This window comes from Chanodichthys erythropterus, chromosome 10 (assembly GCF_024489055.1).
Source record: "Chanodichthys erythropterus isolate Z2021 chromosome 10, ASM2448905v1, whole genome shotgun sequence".
NCBI lineage: Eukaryota > Metazoa > Chordata > Actinopteri > Cypriniformes > Xenocyprididae > Chanodichthys > Chanodichthys erythropterus.
Genome location: NC_090230.1, coordinates 16872847 through 16891863, shown reverse-complemented (window position 1 = coordinate 16891863; position 19017 = coordinate 16872847). Strand labels below are relative to the sequence as shown.

Here is a 19017-nt window from a genome sequence, read left to right as displayed (position 1 = left end):
ATGGTACGGCAGCAAAGTTCCTTGATTATTACGCCAGAATGAGAGTATAGTTCCTAGCCATATTGACCAAAAAAATCACAACTTTTAATTTTCTGTCGGCCTGTACACGATATAACTACAGAAGAGTCAAGTTTTAAATAGGAAAAATATCGAAACTCTTTGGTCATTTTTGAGCGACATGCTCAGATTCAATGAACTATGCTAAAAGTGGTACCGCCAGACCCAGAGATCGGCTGAATGGATTCAAAAACAGTAAAACTCAACTGTTTTACTCTAGGGGAGTTGGAAAATGAGCCTATTTTCAAAAAAAGTGGAGTGTTCCTTTAAATGCTAAATGGAAGGCAGCAGTGTACATTTTTACCCAAGAATCCCAGCAGATGGCATGATCTATTTTGCATTAAATTAACCTGAAGAGCATTTTGAGAGAAGTCATTAGACTGGAGTGGATGGAAGGGCTTGATTGCAAGAGGGTGAAAAGTACTGCGTAGCAGCATTTTGTCTGCCGTCGCTTACTTAATATCCAATGTAATCATCACCTGCTGATTATTATTCAGACAGCATGCCTGATGGCCTCTCTCTGTGTTCAAATCTTCACCAATCCCCAGAGGCCTCTTTGTATAGAGGATACAGAGAGTTGCGCCTCATTGGTGCGTATGTGAATGAGAGCATGCTAAGATTCAGAGAGCCTCAAACAGACAGACACACACTGGAGGATGCTTGAGTAACACCGTTATCATGTCAGCTTGCCCACTATCACAATGACATCTAACTATGGATATGGATCTTACGGTTTTAGGTTCAGTGTGGCTCAGATTAGTTGCATTTTGCTTTTTTCTTCTTCTGCAGTGGACAGAAAGTAAGTAGTCCAGCCTGTTGCTTTTATGCAGTAATGACGTAATTGCTAGGACACTTGTTGAATATTCTAGTGTCAAAGAGCAAAGATTTATACTGTTGTTTTAGTTATTTTTTATTTCTAGATTCTTTTTTTTTTTTTAGTAGGATTTAAAACATTGTCCTGCGACAAGTATTTGAATTCCTACTACATTTTCTAAATAATTAAACAGCATAGTGTTTTTTTGGGTGTTTTATTACACTTAATGATGGTTTATACTTTTATGTGTGTGTGTGTGCGTGTGTGTGTTTACAAAATGCAAATTTTCTTCTTATATGGATGAAAAAGACTACCCAGTAGCTTGATCTTAGTCCCTTTTGCTTTGATACGGCTCCGCATGAGTGTGGTCAGAGGTATCGCGACCCTGGACGCATCAGCCGCAGTGGCACTTAAGAACATAAAAGGCTTTGCATCAAAGACACTTAGAAACAGAGCTGTGCTTTTCATTTTCTAGACTCTGGCACATTTAAAAGGATTGTGGTTGGCTTTCATCACAAGCAAAATACCTGGGCATTTCAATGTGTGCATTTTAACGTAGTATCACATTTGAGTTTGATACTTTACATTGTATGCACCTTAGGAGGATTACAGTGTCTGTATGAGCATATGGTTTGACATCTTTGTGTTTTTGGGATAATGTGTGTGGGCTCATGCTGAGCACTGGTCTAGACTCCCAATAAGCTGATATTATAGAAATCCCCCCAAAACGGACATTTTGGGTCCCAAAACCAACTGACCAACAACTTGAAATATAGATGTTTGATTTGAAAGGAGAAGAAATGCAGTTTAACATGATCAAAAGTTATTGACTATACAGTTTTTTTAATTTCTTTCAATAAACCTGCATATCAGCAAATTTTCTCTCTATAGACACTGAATGTAAATGAGGGGCAGTCCTGATAGCGACATTGCCAAATTGCGCTCATGATTGCTTGCTCTATTAGTCTTTGTCTCAATGCACAGTCTGTAATAAAAAACATTGCAGACTGCCGGGTTTGAATGGGGTTTCTAGACACCCCCTAAATGACTGACTTATGTCTATTGCCGGTTACCATAGCAACCCCTGCAAAAGAAAAGCTGGAAGTGTGGAATTGGTTGCTATGGGGACATGATTTGATGCTTTGTTGAGACTCCAAAGTTTGCAAACGTCCTTGCGCAGTGAGCGTTGTGAATAGGGCTGTCACAGAGGTTAAGCCGTTTTTTGGATAGATAACAGAACATTGTTTCCTCTGGCGTTTCTGAGAATGACCAGCTGAATACAGGACTGAGGAGGCTTTTATATATGTGCTTTATCTAAAGCTGTGCAGGCCCTGCGTTCTGTAGATGTGACCACCAGTCAGATATATGCACAAACATGACATTAAGCTGAAGTCTGTAAATTTATGTAAAATTATGTTAAATGCTTTCTCACATACTAGCCTTATTTGACAGTTTGACTATTTTAATTTTAAACAGTAAGCCATTTATAAGAATTAGTGGCCAAAATCGATTGAGGTTGTCTTTGGCACCTAGAGTAATTTCCTAATTATCTTAAAGTCGCAATGTAAGAGAAGTAGCAACATATCTTTTCTTCTTTATTGTGACATACACTCGAGTGTAATGAATTATCAAAAAGATAAAAAATGTAGGGAACTTGGTTCTAAACCTTGTGGTTGTTTATTAGCAGGCGACAAATTGGGCTGTGTTTAACTCCACTTGTAGTCATACACTCGCAAACTTCCCTAAGCAATTCCCCTCTGGGAATCCCTGCTGCCACTTTGAAGTCTGGACAGACCCTCAACGCCTTGATTTTGATCGAGGGAGTGTGTCTACTTGATAGGACACGTACATCTCGGAGACGTCTATTTGATGTGTGTGTTTACATCTGCAAGACGTATTTTTTAGACTGTTTGATCAACTGCAATACATCTACAGGACGTTTCCTGTCAGATGTAAAACAGACGTTTAGAAAATGTCTCTTTAAGATTTTTATGATTTAGAATGTATGTAAAAATGACATCTTAAAGACATTATCAGATGTTTGTAAAAAGCAGATGCTTCAGATGAAGTGATCTTTAACGGACATCTTGCAGACGTACATGTGCTATAACACTTCAGGGAGATCCATAGACCACAATGCAACATGATTGTGACATCACAGCAGATCGTGCTTAATTTACTCCCACCTCACACAACTCTAGTGTATGAAATTGGAGTTTAAAAGGTTCTGCCAGTAGTGGGCACTCGTGCAACGTAAGCACATGACGTACACCGAGTGAACGAAACTGAGGGAAGTTAGCAAGAGAAAGGGCATAAAAATTGGACTTAAAAACAACCAAGTATCAACAGATCTTTCTTCTTTATATTGACGTAAACTCCAGTGTAAAGAATTATAAAAAAAAAAAAAAAAAAAAAATGTAGGTTCTAACAGTGCAGTTCTTGATTGGATGAAGGCAGATCTGAATGTGAGCTTGCAGTTGGTTGTAAGAAAGGGGGATGAAATCATCTGGTAGAGATCCGCGGGATGCAACAAAGTGATGTACAGGATAATGTTAATTTCGTCACCTATTTTTAATTTAGTCTTAGTCTTGTGCCAAATGTCTTTGTTAGTTTTAGTCATATTTAGTCATTCACATATCTTTTTTTTGTTAGTCAAGTTTTAGTCGACTAAACGTCTTGTCATTTTAGTCTAGTTTTAGTCAAAAGAATACTCAAGGTATCTTAGTCAAGTTTTAGTCGACTAAAAGTCTTAATTTTAGTCTAGTTTTAGTCAAAAAATTGTAGTCTTTTTTAAAAAATAACACATTATTACTGAGATTATTATACTGATAAACATTTCAGTAAAAAAAAAAGTGTTTCACATATCTCAAACATTGGTTAAATGTCATAATTACCTGACAAAATACACTTGTTGAAAGATTTTTGTTGAATGCAAATGTTAAACGTGTCTGGTTTTCAATTTTTGATTTAGGAGACATTCACAAACGCAGCTCAAATACAAAACAAAGTCAAAATAATCACCCTGTGTAAGAGGTTCGACAAGAGATTCGAAGTTGAAAAACTTGAAATTTCTTTGTTTGAGTTGACATCGCGCAGAGGACGGTACAACACCTTGCCGGAGCCGTGCCGCACGCATGCAGTGTAAACAAGGCTTCAACGAGGCTTAACTTGAGCAACAGCGCAAAGCCGCAAACTCGTTCTGAATATTTTAAAGGCGTAACAGCTGATGAAAAAGCAGAGACGATTGTAGACGAAAATGAAGAGAGATTTTATCTTAGTTTTTATTTTATACAAAACATTTTCGTCTCGTCTTTTTTCGTCAACAATAATGCATGTTAATTTAGTCTTAGTCAGCGTTTTTGGACAGTGGTGCAGTCTTGTCATCGTCTCGTCTTAGTCATGAAAAAAAAGGTCGTTGACGAACATATTTCGTCTCGTCTCGTCTGACGAAATTAACACTAGTACTACAGGACAAGTTTTGAATTGCTGAGGGCAGACGGGGGAGGGAAGATACCAATATTTGCGCGGGAAGCGGGAGAAAGAAATGACTAGTGGGCTCCCGCAAAATATAATTATCTAATAATGACACCACTCTGAAGTCTGTCACTGGAGATCTGAAGTGTGTGGGAATTGGAAAAAATAGCCTATAGACACAGGAACGAGACAGAATCTAACCAGACTGGGACTGAAAAATCTGCATAGAGCTCTTCCTATGGGCTGTTGTGAGTGGGAACAGGACAAAACGTTAAAGTTTCAAGATAAAATATAACATTTTTGCAGAGAGCGGTAGTCTTGTGGGAGCAGGGGACAGCGGAACAGAAACAGTAGAGCATGACTAACAGGTTAATCCTATGTAGTCACATAAACCCCATGATCTGATTAGGGGTGCTCAAAGCTCATATTCACAATCGCAGATATACACAACACAGCACAAGATCATCAACACGATTCTAACATGGCTGCATATTGACAAAGATGTTCAATTTAGGTGATTTCTCTTACAGCAGGTGCGAGAATTGTACCTCTGTTTGCAGCACTCCAGTTTGGATATTAACAATCATTTGGCGCATATGGTTATCTCTGCGCAAATCCCCCAATGTCAGCAGTGAAAGAATCGCCATCACCACAGTGGTTCTTTGTACCTAGGATGGGTCATGCACAATGCAGCTGCTCCATCACCTGATGTGTGGTTGGCTCTGAAGTCCAGTTGGCTCATTAGCCAATTCATCTTATTGGCCTTTTGTTACAAAGCTTGTTGGCCATATGTTTTCTGTTTGAAGGACGTTATACAAGCACAGTGCAGCACAATATATGCAACCACAGTACTAGCATCCTGAAATCTTGTTTGAGCTTTAAAGCGTGATACCTCAATCGAAAACAACCATGTAAAGACAAGAATGGATTCATAATAATAAATTAACTTATTGTTGTTGCTACATGAAAGCAAGTATTCAAAAGAAAGCCTACTTGTTAAAGGGTTAGTTCACCCAAAAAATGAAAATTTTACATTAATTACTCACCCTCATGTTGTTCCACACCCGAATTTGTCTTCGGAACACAAATTAAAATATTTTTCAATGGCCTCCATTGCCAGCAAGACAATTAACACTTTTAGATGCCGAGAAAGCTACTAGACATATGTAAAACCGTTCATGTGACTACAGTGGTTCAATCTTAATGTTATGAAGTGACAAGAATACTTTTTGTGCGCCAAAAAAACAAAATAACACCTTTATTCAACAATATAGGGCGATTTCAAAACACTGCTTCATGAAATTTCGAAGCTTTACGAATCTTTTGTTTCAAATCAGTGGTTCGGAGTGTGTATCAAACTGCTAAAGTCACATGAACCAATGAAATTTTGAAACCTCGAAGCCTCGTTTACTGAAATTACGTGACTTTGGCAGTTTGGTACACTCTGAATCACTGATTAGAAACAAAAGATTCACTAATCTTATTCACTGAGTGATATTATAAGCATTAAAATCATGATTTTCTATAAAGCTTCGTATTGTGAAAAGCACTATATCTGAAAATGATATTTGAAGTATAAAAGTATACTTTTGTTGAAAACAGAAAAAGTCAGAATGTGATTCTTGCACTAGCAAACTTATAGGAATGTTCAAGAACACAGATAGCAAATTTGTGTTGGGCCAAATCTGGTTGAATTTCAAAAGAGAGTTTGGCCCACATACTGCATGGAATTACGGTCCAAGATTGGCCCAAAAGCTACTTAACGAAAGTGAGCCAGACCCATGGTGGAAGCAGACGAAAACTCACCCACAACTTCTTTCGTGTCCCAGAAATCAGCCATAACTGGCCCACAACAGTGCCGTAATCCCCAGAACTCAACCACAACTTCAGAAGCTTTAAATTTAAATGTAAAGGGGAAGTGTGGAAATTAAGTTTTCCCAAGCTGCTGTACGCTCTTAAAAATAAAGGATCTTTATTGGCCTCAATGGTTCCATGCATGAAATTTTTTTTTTTTTTCTTTTAAGACTTGTTTACTGAAAGGTTCTTTGGGGAAATGTTCTTTATTGGCGCTGCTATAAAACCATATTTTGGAACATTTATTTAAGATTCTAACTGATATCATATTTCGCCCAACATAGTTTATGGAAGCAGACAACTTTCAACAAATGTGAAAGTGTTTTTTCTTTATCTTTTTTGTAAATCCTTTTAGGTTTAACAGTTCTCAAGACCTCAGCGCTCTGCCTGGACAAGCCTTGCCAAAACAGGGCAGAGTGCAGGGAAGCCCCATCTGACTTCCTGTGCCAGTGTCAGTCGCCTGTGCCAGCCCTGCCCCGCACGCATTGCGATTCTTCCAGCGCTTTCTGCCAACTGTCCATCTGCCAGGGCAATGTGACGTGTCAGCCCTCCGGCGCCCACCCGGGGGAACTAGTTTGCCAGTGTGAGCCTGGCTTGTTGGGGCAGGACTGTCATTCCAGTGCCCAGCTCTGTGCTCAGGGGCTGTGCGGGGAGAGTGTCCGCTGTCTGGCAGTGCAAGACAGGAGCCCGGGGTATGCATGCATCTGTCAAGAGGGTTACACTGGGAGTTCTTGCGAGAAAGAGGTGGACCATTGCTCCCCCAACCCTTGCCGCAACCGCGCCATCTGCCGCAGCAGAAGGGACGGCCCCACCTGCTTCTGCGTGCCGGGATTCCAGGGCAAGCGCTGTGAGATCGAGGTAAATGAATGCGTGTCGTGGCCCTGCAGGAACGGAGCCACCTGTGTGGACAAGATCGGGCACTACATCTGTCTCTGCAGGCCTGGATACACGGGTGAGTGAAAGGAGGGAGGGTCTGATGCAACTCACCTGTTAGACTGACATGTGGGATGTCTCAACTAGTGCCAAATGCAGCTAATGCCATCTTGTGGCTGAAGGATGATATTGCAATCTGAAATGCAACCCTGAAGAACATCCTCAAAACATTTGTTTTATGAAGGACCATTGAAAAAATGTAAAGATCTTGTTTAATATAGCTAATAAGAGAAGTCATCAAGTATGTTGGCCCTAAAGTGCGTTATGCTGTCTCTAGGCCTATATGGGGTAAGTTGTCACAAAAAATGAGGTTTTGAACTAGGCATTTGAGTTCAAATGCAAGAGAATTTATCAATTGAACTTTTGTCAGTTGATCTCCTCATGTGACAACAAGCCCTGGTCTCTTACAACACATGGTGTTAAACCTCACGGTTCAAATCTGCTTAAAAAACATTTTTGATCAAGTTAAGGAAAAGCTGTGAGCAGCATATCAAATACCCTAAAGACTGACTGGAAGCTTCCAGTTACAGTCTGTTTGATCCAGGATGAGGTCTGTCCAGATGGCATGTGTAATAAGCCATGCAGAGATCTCGACAAAAAGCGGATTGGCATCTTTGCACTCAACACCACTGTCTCTGATGTTCCAGGTAGCAGCTGTGAGGTTCAGATTGATGAGTGTCAATCACAGCCCTGTCTCCACGGCGGCAGTTGCCATGACCACATCAATGGCTTCTCGTGTACCTGCCTGGCGGGCTTCCAGGGGGAACGCTGTAAAACGAACATTGATGAATGCAGTGACCAGCCGTGCCAAAATGGGGCTCTGTGTGTGGATGAAATCAATAGGTACAATAAATTTAGTAGTTGTTAGTATTTTTGTATATATATATATATATATATATATATATATATATATATATATATATATATATATATATATATATAATTATTATTATTATTATTATTTTTTTTTAATGTGTATACATGATGGCAGCATTTGTTGTTTTTCCTTTAATTTATGCTGACTTTAAGTTTATAATGAGAAGTTGGAGAGAAAATATGCTTAATTTTAATTAAAATATTGTCACAATGCAAAACTTTTTATGGTCCAAAAATGGGTTTTCATTTTCTTAATGCAAAATTAAATTACTTTCTTTTCCATGTTGGGGTGATATATTCACAATATTTTACTTATTTAATCATTATAAATACTATTAATAATTGTAAATATAAATAATTGTAGTATAAATCAGTTTCTAATATAATTTTTGGGGTAAAATATATATTTGTAAATAAAATGATACATAAATAAAACTAGTCCCTCAATACACACAGAGTAAACCACATGTACTTTATTATTGTGTATAATAATATAATATGCTTATTATGTTGAATCTGTGAAAATACTCGAAATTAGTTAACCTGTATAATAACCAATATACCTATGTATTTTGAAATAATCTTGTAGCTACCGCTGTGACTGCTCAAAAACTAACTTTACTGGTGTTCACTGTGAGATCCCACCTCCTCCCTGCTGGTCTCAACCCTGCCTCAACGACGCCCTCTGTGAGGATGAAAATGGGAACTACACCTGCATTTGCTGGCCAGGTGACTAAAATAGAGCTCATTTGTGTAAACTGGAATAATGTTATTAATAGATCGAATTTTGAATTTAATATGGTGGTTCTGAATTTATTTTTATTAAAAGCTTCATGCATGTGATTGATTGGTTGATGTAATTACACTTGTAATGATAATTCATTTGAAATCATGTTAAATAAGCTAGCACACAAACCATCAATAGGCTGTCCTCTCATATCTGCTCTGTACCAGGGTTCGAGGGTCGTAACTGTGAGACAGATGTCAGTGAGTGTGATAGCAGTCCCTGTGTGAATGAAGGCATTTGCATTGAGCGCTCTTGGAAGACACTTTACGGCACAGAGTCCCTATTTCCTCCTCGATACAGCCCCAGGCATGCTTCTGGCTTCATCTGCAAGTGTCCACCAGGATTTTCAGGTATCTGCAGACTCACATCCCTATTTAAAACTTTTGAATTATACTTATTAAGTGTGATATTGTATAAAAGCAGGATCAAGATAAGCTGTTGGTTTTTATTCAGAAGAGAAGGTTGTGTTAGTGCCACTCACAGCGAAACTAATACAATCTCAGAGACACTCACAATCTCACAATCACTCACAATCTCAGGACATTTTCTTATATAAACCTGTTTATTTTATTTTTTTCTTTTGTGGACATGTGCTAGCTGATCAGTTTGCATGCATTTTCTACACCTTGTCACAGAAAAATTGTCATTTGCCCTTATCCCTAAATCTGACCGTTTTAAAGTAGTTTCAATAATGAAAGGTTCAAAAATCCAGGACTGTCCTGAATAAATATGGTAATCCGAGAGGCTTTCGGTTCTGTAAAAATCAAATGTCTGAAGGACAACCGAGTCAAAGAACCAATAAAGCCTAATGCTTTCAATGCCTGGCTAAATTCTTGGCTAGATATTGCCTTTAATGAGCATATTATGCATCATCAGGTTGATGTGACTATCAGAACTTGTCTGGTTTGCATATTCACAGCCAAATCAGGCATTGTATAACCCATCATTCAGCACAAATTCACTCTACTGATTCTCTGACAACTAAACTTATAACTTCAAAATGGTTTTTACTTTTTAGATTATACAAACCGTTGCGATCCCAATTGGACTTATGAAAGCTGCCTGAATCATGATCATGCACTGTTCGCTGTTGGCCAGAGGAGAACTGGCCCACTGACTGAGCCTGGTTTCTCCCAAGGTTTTTTTCCCCTCCATTTTAACATTTGTTGGCCACCTGATGTCAACTGTTGGAGTTTGGTTTCCTTGCCACCATCGCCTTTGGCTTGCTTAGTTGGGGACACTTGACATTTTATATTCAACGTTTTGATCTGCATGCATCGACACCCTTGTATGCGAACTGAACTGAGCTGAACTGTTTACTCCAGTGCTGATATAGATAAATTAACTAAATTAATAACTATTGATTCTTACAACAGAATGAATCAATACTGAATTTACTTAAGCTGGACAATGACACCATTTTCTTTAAGAGCTGCTGTGCAACCAAAATTATTTACCAGTTATCACTGTAAAGCTGCTTTGACACAATCTGCATTTTAAAAAGCGCTATATAAATAAAGGTGACTTGACTTGAAAAAAGATTTTGTCACTGTTACCAGCTCAGGACATGACTCACAGGCGGAGGCTATAATTGGGCTTCACCATTGTAAGATGCTCAGGTTGCATTAAGCTAATCCCCCGGGAGCTGGCTTTGATGGGGGCCTAGTGTTGCAGTACAAAGTTTTTCTTGAAGGAATGAATGTACATTGACGGCTGTCTGTTAGGATGGCCTTTGCTATAGATGGACCCATCAAAAAGCAGTGCGACTGAACAGATGTGTGGCTGCTGAATGGTAGACTCCTAATGCCATGGAAGTTTTAGTTTGGATTTGGAGTGTCCTGTTGCTTGTTTCAGGTAAATTTGCACAGTTTTGTTGTTTGGATTTCATTTTGGTTATACAATCATTCTCAGTGAAAATCAGTGGTGAAATCAGTGTTGGGGGGGGGGGGGGGTATATTGTTAAAAAACAATATACTTTATTAGGCTAATGAAAACTCTTTTTGAAAATATGATGAACTTGCAATGACTTTAGGTCAAGAAAAAACTATCAGTAGCTACACAACCTGGTTTCCATGGAATGCATTACTCACAGCTCTTTAATGTTTTATTCATCAATGTTAAACTTATTTATAACTAAATTATCATTCAGTGAAATTTTAGGCACAACACTCTGAGTGGATATCCACTCTGGCATAAAGTTGCATGATTGTTATGCAGTCAGCTTTACTTATTTGTTTTCCTGAGGGATTATTGGCTAAAACGTGCCCACATTATCCCTGGCATAAGCCACGCTTTAGTTATTGACCATTTTCTGACATTGGCACAAATGCAACAAATAGTTTTAAGGATAAACCTTTATAAACAATTTGATCTTGTTTTATAATTGCAGCAGGAAAATTTCATTCTTGGGCAACAATCTTTCTTAAATGTTTACTTGTAAGAAACTTGATTGAATTTCACTCTGGGCTCTCCCATTTCAGGTGCCTTGTGTGAGCAAAATACTACTGCTTGTACCACCAACCCGTGTCATAATGGAGCCACATGTGAGGACTTCCTGGGCAGCTACAAGTGCATCTGCCTGTCTGAAAGCCATGATGGAGTCCTCTATGGTGGCCATAACTGTAGCGAGCCCCTGGTGGGTTGCAAGGGCCATGAGTGCCAGAACGGGGCAGCCTGCATGCCCTTCCTGAGCGAAGGTGTACATGGCTACAGTTGCATCTGTCAGCCAGGCTACACCGGCTCTTACTGCCAGACGCCCACTGTATTCTCCTTTGAGACAATTGGAGGATTCCTGCACCTGCAGACGCCGCTGCTGGGTGCAGAAGCATACTTTAATATCACACTTAGCTTTCGCACAGTGCTGGAAAACACCGTACTCTTCCAGAGGGGTAGCGAAGGGGTCATACTCAGCCTAGAGCTGCAGGAGACACACCTCCTTCTTGATCTTAGGAGTGACCCTCAGACAAACACAACCAGCTGGACTCTGATGCTGCCTCAGGATCTATCTGATGGCGAATGGCACACAGTAGAGGCTGTACTTGGAGAGGGTACCCTGCTGTTGCAACTGCTGGAGCCATGCCAGGATGCAGATAACTGTGGTACAACAGCCCAAGTGGATACCGGCGCCCTTGAGCTGGAGTCAGCTCTACAAAGCACCTTTGTTGGAGGATTGGATGAGGGAGGGGGCACCGGCTCATTCATCGGCTGCATGAGGGACTTGTTTGTGGACTCGCAGCTGATGGTACCGGAGGACTGGTTGAGCAGCTCAGCAGTGAATGTTGTGCAAGGCTGCAGCCATCATGACCGATGCCTTTCTGGTCCATGCGAGAACCATGGAGAGTGTGTTAACCTTTGGCAAGGTTACCAGTGCAGATGTCTGCGACCTTATGTGGGTCAAAACTGTGGTGAGGGTAAGAACACCAGGGATTGACCTCCCATTAACCATGTCTACACTGGAAGCATCCACTGCGATGTTGCAAATGCCCAGTCTGTTTTTAAAGCACAACAGTGCTACACCATGGTTGCTTCTAGTGTAGATGCATTGATAAATGTAGAAGATCATAGGATACACCTTGGGAGAATCTTAATGTTTCCTTTAAGGGTCCGAGTTACAATATTAAAACAAGAACAGTTCTAGAAACTCTTTAAGAGTTGTATTCTCTTCTCTTCCTCATACAGAATATATTACTGCCAGATTTGGCCAGGAAGACTCCGCAAGCTATGCTGTCTTCACCATCAATGACCAACTGGAATCAGACATGCTCTATCTGTCCATGTTCTTGCGTACACGGAAGGAGTCTGGTCTTTTGGTGCTGCTTGCCAACAGCTCTACTGAGTACTTGCAGATGTGGCTGGAAAAGGGAAAACTGACAGTGCAAGTCAATAACTTGAAGACTGTTACCGGTAAAAATGTGGTTAATGATGGCGAGATCCATTTTGTCAGCATCACCATCCAGGAGGGAATGATAACTCTACAGGAGTCAGATCATGTATTTGAACCAATGGATGTTCAACCTGTTTCCATTCAGTATGGGGATGTGATCTATGTTGGCGGGCTGCTTGATGGACGAGAGTCATCTGCCTTCGGTGGTTACTTTAAAGGGTGCTTACAAGACTTGGAGCTCAATGAGAAGAAGCTTGAGTTTTTCCCACTTGATGCTTCTGTGATGTCATATAGACCCGACCGCATGATTGATGTTACCGCAGGCTGCACCACTGATGACTCTTGCGCTGTAAGTTTCAGTGTCATGAGCTCTCAAATGCAAATATGGAAGCTATTTACACAAAACCTGCTTATCTTATTTAGCTCTGTTATCCTCTTTAAACTGGATGAAAGTTTACACTCATGACTTTGGCCATGCCAAGGATAAAACTAATCCAAAACATATTCAGAAGGTTTTAGGGATCTGATTTGATTCACTAATCCAATAAATTATTCACCAGGTAATTTAATTTCAAGTCCTTTTTTGAAATGAAATCAAATGGTGCTGTTCATCACTATATATTTAAGTTTGTATAAATTTGTGTTGATTGCAGAAATACTATCATCTGATAAAATTTATAAATATAGTGTACCCTTACATAGCTTCAATGTAGTTAGCCACTTTTTATTAGTACTACTAGTGTAGCTAATTAAATTGTTTGAAGGGTAGCTTGAATGTAGTTCAACTACTTTAAAACTGTAGCTTCCAAAGGTACAAGCTTATCATAATTTAAAAGTAGCTTCCCAAACATTTGATCTTACTACTTCTAAACAATTTCATATATTTATTTAATTATTAATACTTGGAATTCATTGGATCATTTTAATGACAGTTTTGGATCTGTCACGTTTGTCTTTCCGTTCCAGAAAAATCCTTGCCAGAATGGTGGCATGTGCTTCTCTCTATGGGACAACTTTACATGCAAATGCCCTCCTAACACAGCAGGGCAGCACTGTGAAGAGGTGAGCTGGTGCGAACTCAGCCCCTGCCCACCACAAACATTATGCCGGGCCCTCAGCAAGGGTTATGAATGTGAGTATTTTAGAACATGTGATCTCAGATGTATAAAACAGAGTACTTTAGCAGTATTTAGTGACCTTTTCAGATTCAAGTTGCAGGCTAGGCTCAGGAAAGAGACTTGCTGAGAACATCTTGCAGACTTTAACTTAAACTTTAACTGATAGTTTTGCAAATAAAAGTCTGAATCCTTGAAGTGTAATGTAAACTAAATCTGCCTTTATTCTACACAGGCATTTCAAACATAACTTTTCAGGACAACACCACTCTTGTATACCGTGGGAATGGGCTGATCTCCCGCCACCTGACCAGCATCGTTTTCAGTATCCGTACACGTAAACGCAATGCAGCAGTGTTACATGCAGAGAGTGGACCAGACTTTGTGACAGTGTCCATTCAAGATGGCTTTCTGGTGCTTGAGCTTTTAAGTGGAACTTCTTCTTCATCATCTTTGTCACCAGTAATCCTGCACAGCCCAAGACCAGTGGCCGATGGAGAGTGGCATGTTATAGAGCTTTTAATGGACAGACCTTGGGCTAACAGCTCCCAGTGGATCATGGTTCCCTTAGATGAAAAGGACGCGCGTACTGTATCTGACTCGATGACAGGAAATCTTGACTTCCTCCGAGAGGGAATAGATATCATGCTAGGAGGACTGGGCCCGGAGTCTGACTGGAATTTGATTGGTTGTCTGAGTAATGTTGAGATCGGTGGAATTGTGCTTCCGTATTACGGTCCGACCGAGGTGAGATTTCCACGTACACAGGAAGAGAAGTTCAATAAGATATCAGAGACACCTGTCCAGACTGGCTGTGTTGGCGAGGTGGTGTGTGAACCCAACCCCTGCCTGCATGGAGGCATCTGTGACGATCACTTCAACCTTTTCCACTGCTTTTGTCTTCCTGGCTGGGGCGGTGATCGCTGCGAGCTGAATACAAACACATGTGCCTCCAACCCCTGTCAACACGGATACTGCAGTGTGCAGGACCTTACATACAGCTGCACATGTGAGAGTGGCTACACTGGTACCAACTGTGAGGTGAAGGTGGACGTATGTGCCGGCCACAAGTGTGCTAATGGAGGGACCTGCTTGCATGGCTTAAACAGCTATTCATGCCTCTGTCCTGACAGCTTTACCGGGCCAAATTGCAAGTGAGTCTATTCTAATGTGTGTCAAGCAGTTGACGTTCATTATTACTATTGGTCATTCCTAGGGTTAGGGATTTGAACCAGCCCCTAACCCAGGGTTCCTCAAATCCAGCCCTGGAGGGCCAGTACCATGCAGGGTTGGAGCTAAACTCTGCAGGGCAGTTGACCTCCAGAGCAAGATATGAGGAACATTGACCTAACCCCAGTTATTAATCTTTTGCATGTAACTGGTCCTACCATTGTTATACGAGCATGTGTCATCCCTCCAATCTTGTGGTTTGTTGAAGAGAACTATATAATTGCCTGGCGATGCATCTGGACTTAACGGGTGGGCAATCAAATGTGAGAAATTTCCATAGATTGAACCTGAAAGAGGGACCTGAGGCACACCAATGGACCAAAATATCTTTGAGACATGAGAGCGGGTTCTTCTAACTTTGTCTAGTTAGCTACCACCAAGACTACCCTAACACTGTAGTAGTGAGTATTGCGAGGCAAGCACTGTTTTTTAGAATCTAGTTGAGTGAGTTGGGTTAGGAGTTACCATCTAAGTTTAGCATACTTTGTAAAGGTTGTGTGCATCCAAAGACCTGATTTGAGGCTTCTACACCAAGGCAATCCACAAGTACATCTATAAGGAATCAAGTTTGTCCCTTCTACAAAACATTGAACCAAGTCAAGAAGAGACTTGCCTTAGATATGATATCAACCCAGTGTTAAAAAGCCATAGCTAGTCTCAAGAAGCTACTCCACTTTTCAAAGGAAAGAGAAGGCAGACAGAAATTTAGACTTTGTACAATGAAACAGGCCACAAACCTCACACAATGATTCCCATCACATAAACAAAGCAACCTGAATGAATCAAGACCCCTAAGGGACTGATTTGTTATAAAGGTAATGCAAATCATATAATTGCTTTTATGGTGTTGTTTATGCCAGCGTGACTGCAGAGATGTGTCTGTTGCCATACGTGTCATTTGAAAGCGGTAATGGTAATAATAGTGTCTGTTGAGAGTGCCCATCCTCCAGTGGTTGCGTTAGGCCTTCAGGGTGGCATCTAAGGCAAGTCTGCAGCCATTTATCTCATAAACATGTTTTGTTGCCAGACTGCTTCATAGCACTCCTTTGAAACTGCCTTGCAGGCAGCTGGGAGACATAATAGATCTATCTTTTCCCCACTGCAGAGTTAGAGAGATCTTTGGTGTAAAGTTTTGCTGCATAAAAAAAGAATGACGCTTGCTGTTTGTTTGTCTCTTTCCTGTTCCCTCTGTCTCACAACAGCACTCAGATTGAAGAGGCTCCGTGGTACGTAGTTGTCAGGAGCATGTAAGTGGCGTTTTACTATTTACTTTTTTTTTATCCTTTCTTTTTTATATGCTCTCCTTACTTCCTTCCTACTTTCATTTCCTTCTCTCTACTACACCTTCTTTTTTGCCTTGCCTTCCTTCCTTTCATCCCTCCCTCCTACCTTTAATTTATTCTATCTATCCCTTTTTTCTTGCCATCCGGCTTTATTTCTTTCCTTCTTCTATATCTTCCTTCCTTATTTTCTTTCTTCCTACATTCATTTCCCTCTCTCTATCATTTTCCCCTTTATTACTTCCCGATTCTCTTCTTTCTTGCCTTTGCCCTTCTGTTCAAATCCTTTTATTTCTCTATGCCTTCTTTCTTGCCTTCCTTCCTACAACTTTCCAATTTCTTTTCTCTTTCTTATTTTACCTATTCTCTTTTCTTCCCTCTTTCCCTCATTCCTTTCTAATTTTCTTCCCTTCTCGCTATCCCTTCTTTCTTGCCATTTATTCTTTCTTTGCTGCCTCTTTCCTTTCCCTGAATCTATACCTTCTTTCTTGCATTTACTTTATTTTATTTCCCTCCTCTTTTTTTCTTTTCACCCTTACTTTCTTCCATAATTCCTACTTTCCAAAACGTTCCTGTCTCTCCAGTCCTATTTCTTTCCTTCTTTCTTGCTGTCATTTTTCATTCTCTCCTTCCTACTTTTTCTTTTTTTTCCTTCTTTCTTTTTATGCCTTTCTACCTTTCTGTATTTTAGATTGTCTCTGTAAAAGAAAACCACAATAAGTAACATTTCCTTTCCTAAACCTCCTTATTTGTCATATCATTTCTTTGTCCATACAGAATAACAATGGGCGTCTTCATATTAGTTGTATGTTAATTCCCATATAAGGCGACAGTTTATTGTATTCTCTTTGTCTTGTGGTCAGAGGTCCATTCACATGCTAATATCATTATTCTAATAAGAGGCTAATCCTCTTTTGTGCTGGACAAAGCAGTGTTGTGGTAATGGGGGGGGGGGGATGGAGGGGCACATGGCTCACATGGGTCTCAGGAGGAGAGGTTGGCTTCTTCATCATCTGTTATGTTTCTTTCTTTTCCCTCATCATTCGCATCCCCAGACCGCCCAAGCTCCCGGTATCCATCTGTGGTGATGAACAGCAGAACTACACATGTTTCAATGGAGGGAACTGTTCTGACACCAACATGCTGTGTGACTGTCTCCCTGGGTTTTCGGGTCACTGGTGATTATTCCTTCTCTTTCTTTGTTCACATGATCTCATAAATACAGATTAATGAATTTCAAAGTAGTTATTACGGCATGCTATTAACCAGTTTAGAATGATTGGAATTTTTGTATTCAGAACCAAATATTAATAACAATAATAGCCATAATATTTAAGTTAATAATAACAAGGTTTGTTTTCACTATACATTTGTCATTTAGGTGTGAAATAGATCTTGATGAATGTAGATCCAACCCTTGCTTGAATGGCGGCTACTGCCAGAACATGGTCAACAAGTTCCATTGTGTCTGTGAAATGACCTTCGCGGGCGAGACCTGTGAAATCGACGTAAGCGACCTTTACTTTTACATGGCAGCTTTGTTTTGGCAAAACCTCTTTCAGTTTCTTTCCTACCTCATTCTGCGCTTAGATGATGAGCCAGAGGTAGACTGGGGTGATAATGAGTAAACAGGTCTGTGGTGGGGGCCAAGAAAAGTGCTAGTTTGGGGGCTTTTGCACCAAAGGAACTTTTTCATAGATCCTCTAACTATTGGTGGAAATACCTGTTTTTTGGCATGTTCGCACCACAGGAACTGGGAACGATTTTAGTTATAGGAACGCCTTTAGGGGGACTAAATTAGCTCCTACTTTAGAGTAGAGTCTAACCCAGCACAATAGGAACTACAAGTGTACATTGATTGGCCGAGCGCATGTGAAACACCGGCACCGGCCATTTTTAAAAAGCTGTATAACCAGTTTATAGCCTATATATTTACTCCACGGAAATGGCAAAACCGCGATAGATAGAAAGATGCCAAAGTCCAGCCACTTCTCAAACTTTACACTAAGGAGGAAATCCAATGCGAATTTGAACGGACCAAGCGAAACATGACTATGTCTGCTCAGCTAGCGACATTGGGCATCAACCACATGGCAAATGCTATAATACTTTTTTGTATACTATATTACTTTGTTTGTTTAAAAGTTCTATCTAATCACGCTCAGGCTCTGGTGTTCTCAGTGCTGTCAAAATAAAAGTCCCTCACAAAAACCAGAGCGGCAGGACGCAAGTAAGCTTACTTCACTTCAGAGTTCCTTCTTGTGGTGCAAATGCAACCATGAAAATGGCCCTAAGGGAAAATGTAGTTCTTGGGGGACATTTGATATGAATATATATTAAATAAAATGTAAATAAAATATTTAACAAGTGAATAAATGTAATTGTAAATCTCAGTCTTTTAACCATGGACAGTGTTATTTGTTGGTTTTGGAAAAACAGTGTGCAAGGACTCTGTATCTGTATCAAGCCATTAGATGGCTTATATGTGAAACCGCTTAGTGCCTTAAAGCGACACAGTGTTTGAGTGAGACTGTGCTATGTGCAGCATATTTATCAATGAAAAATATTGTTACAGGTTGACAGCATTCCTTCCTAATCCAAAGGTTTCTTTTTTATTATTATTATTATTGTACTTTATGCCATTCAAATGAGAATGGTAGACTGATTTCATGGAAAATAATTTTGAGAATACTTGTGTTGTTGTGTTTACTAAG

General features: G+C 40.1%; 1 protein-coding gene across 1 annotated transcript in view; it reads left to right on the top strand.

Annotated features, from left to right (window-relative positions):
- The first annotated feature begins 771 nt into the window (after window positions 1-771).
- The window catches only part of crb1 (crumbs cell polarity complex component 1), a 29009-nt gene continuing 10763 nt past the window's right edge, over window positions 772-19017 (top strand). The window contains exons 1-12 of the mRNA XM_067398714.1: window positions 772-856; window positions 6555-7151; window positions 7780-7975; window positions 8598-8737; window positions 8963-9145; window positions 11276-12205; window positions 12474-13027; window positions 13645-13810; window positions 14029-14947; window positions 16226-16270; window positions 17359-17481; window positions 17685-17811. Coding sequence (XP_067254815.1) covers window positions 772-856; window positions 6555-7151; window positions 7780-7975; window positions 8598-8737; window positions 8963-9145; window positions 11276-12205; window positions 12474-13027; window positions 13645-13810; window positions 14029-14947; window positions 16226-16270; window positions 17359-17481; window positions 17685-17811 — 4065 coding nt within the window. The remainder of the gene's footprint in view (window positions 857-6554; window positions 7152-7779; window positions 7976-8597; window positions 8738-8962; window positions 9146-11275; window positions 12206-12473; window positions 13028-13644; window positions 13811-14028; window positions 14948-16225; window positions 16271-17358; window positions 17482-17684; window positions 17812-19017) is intronic.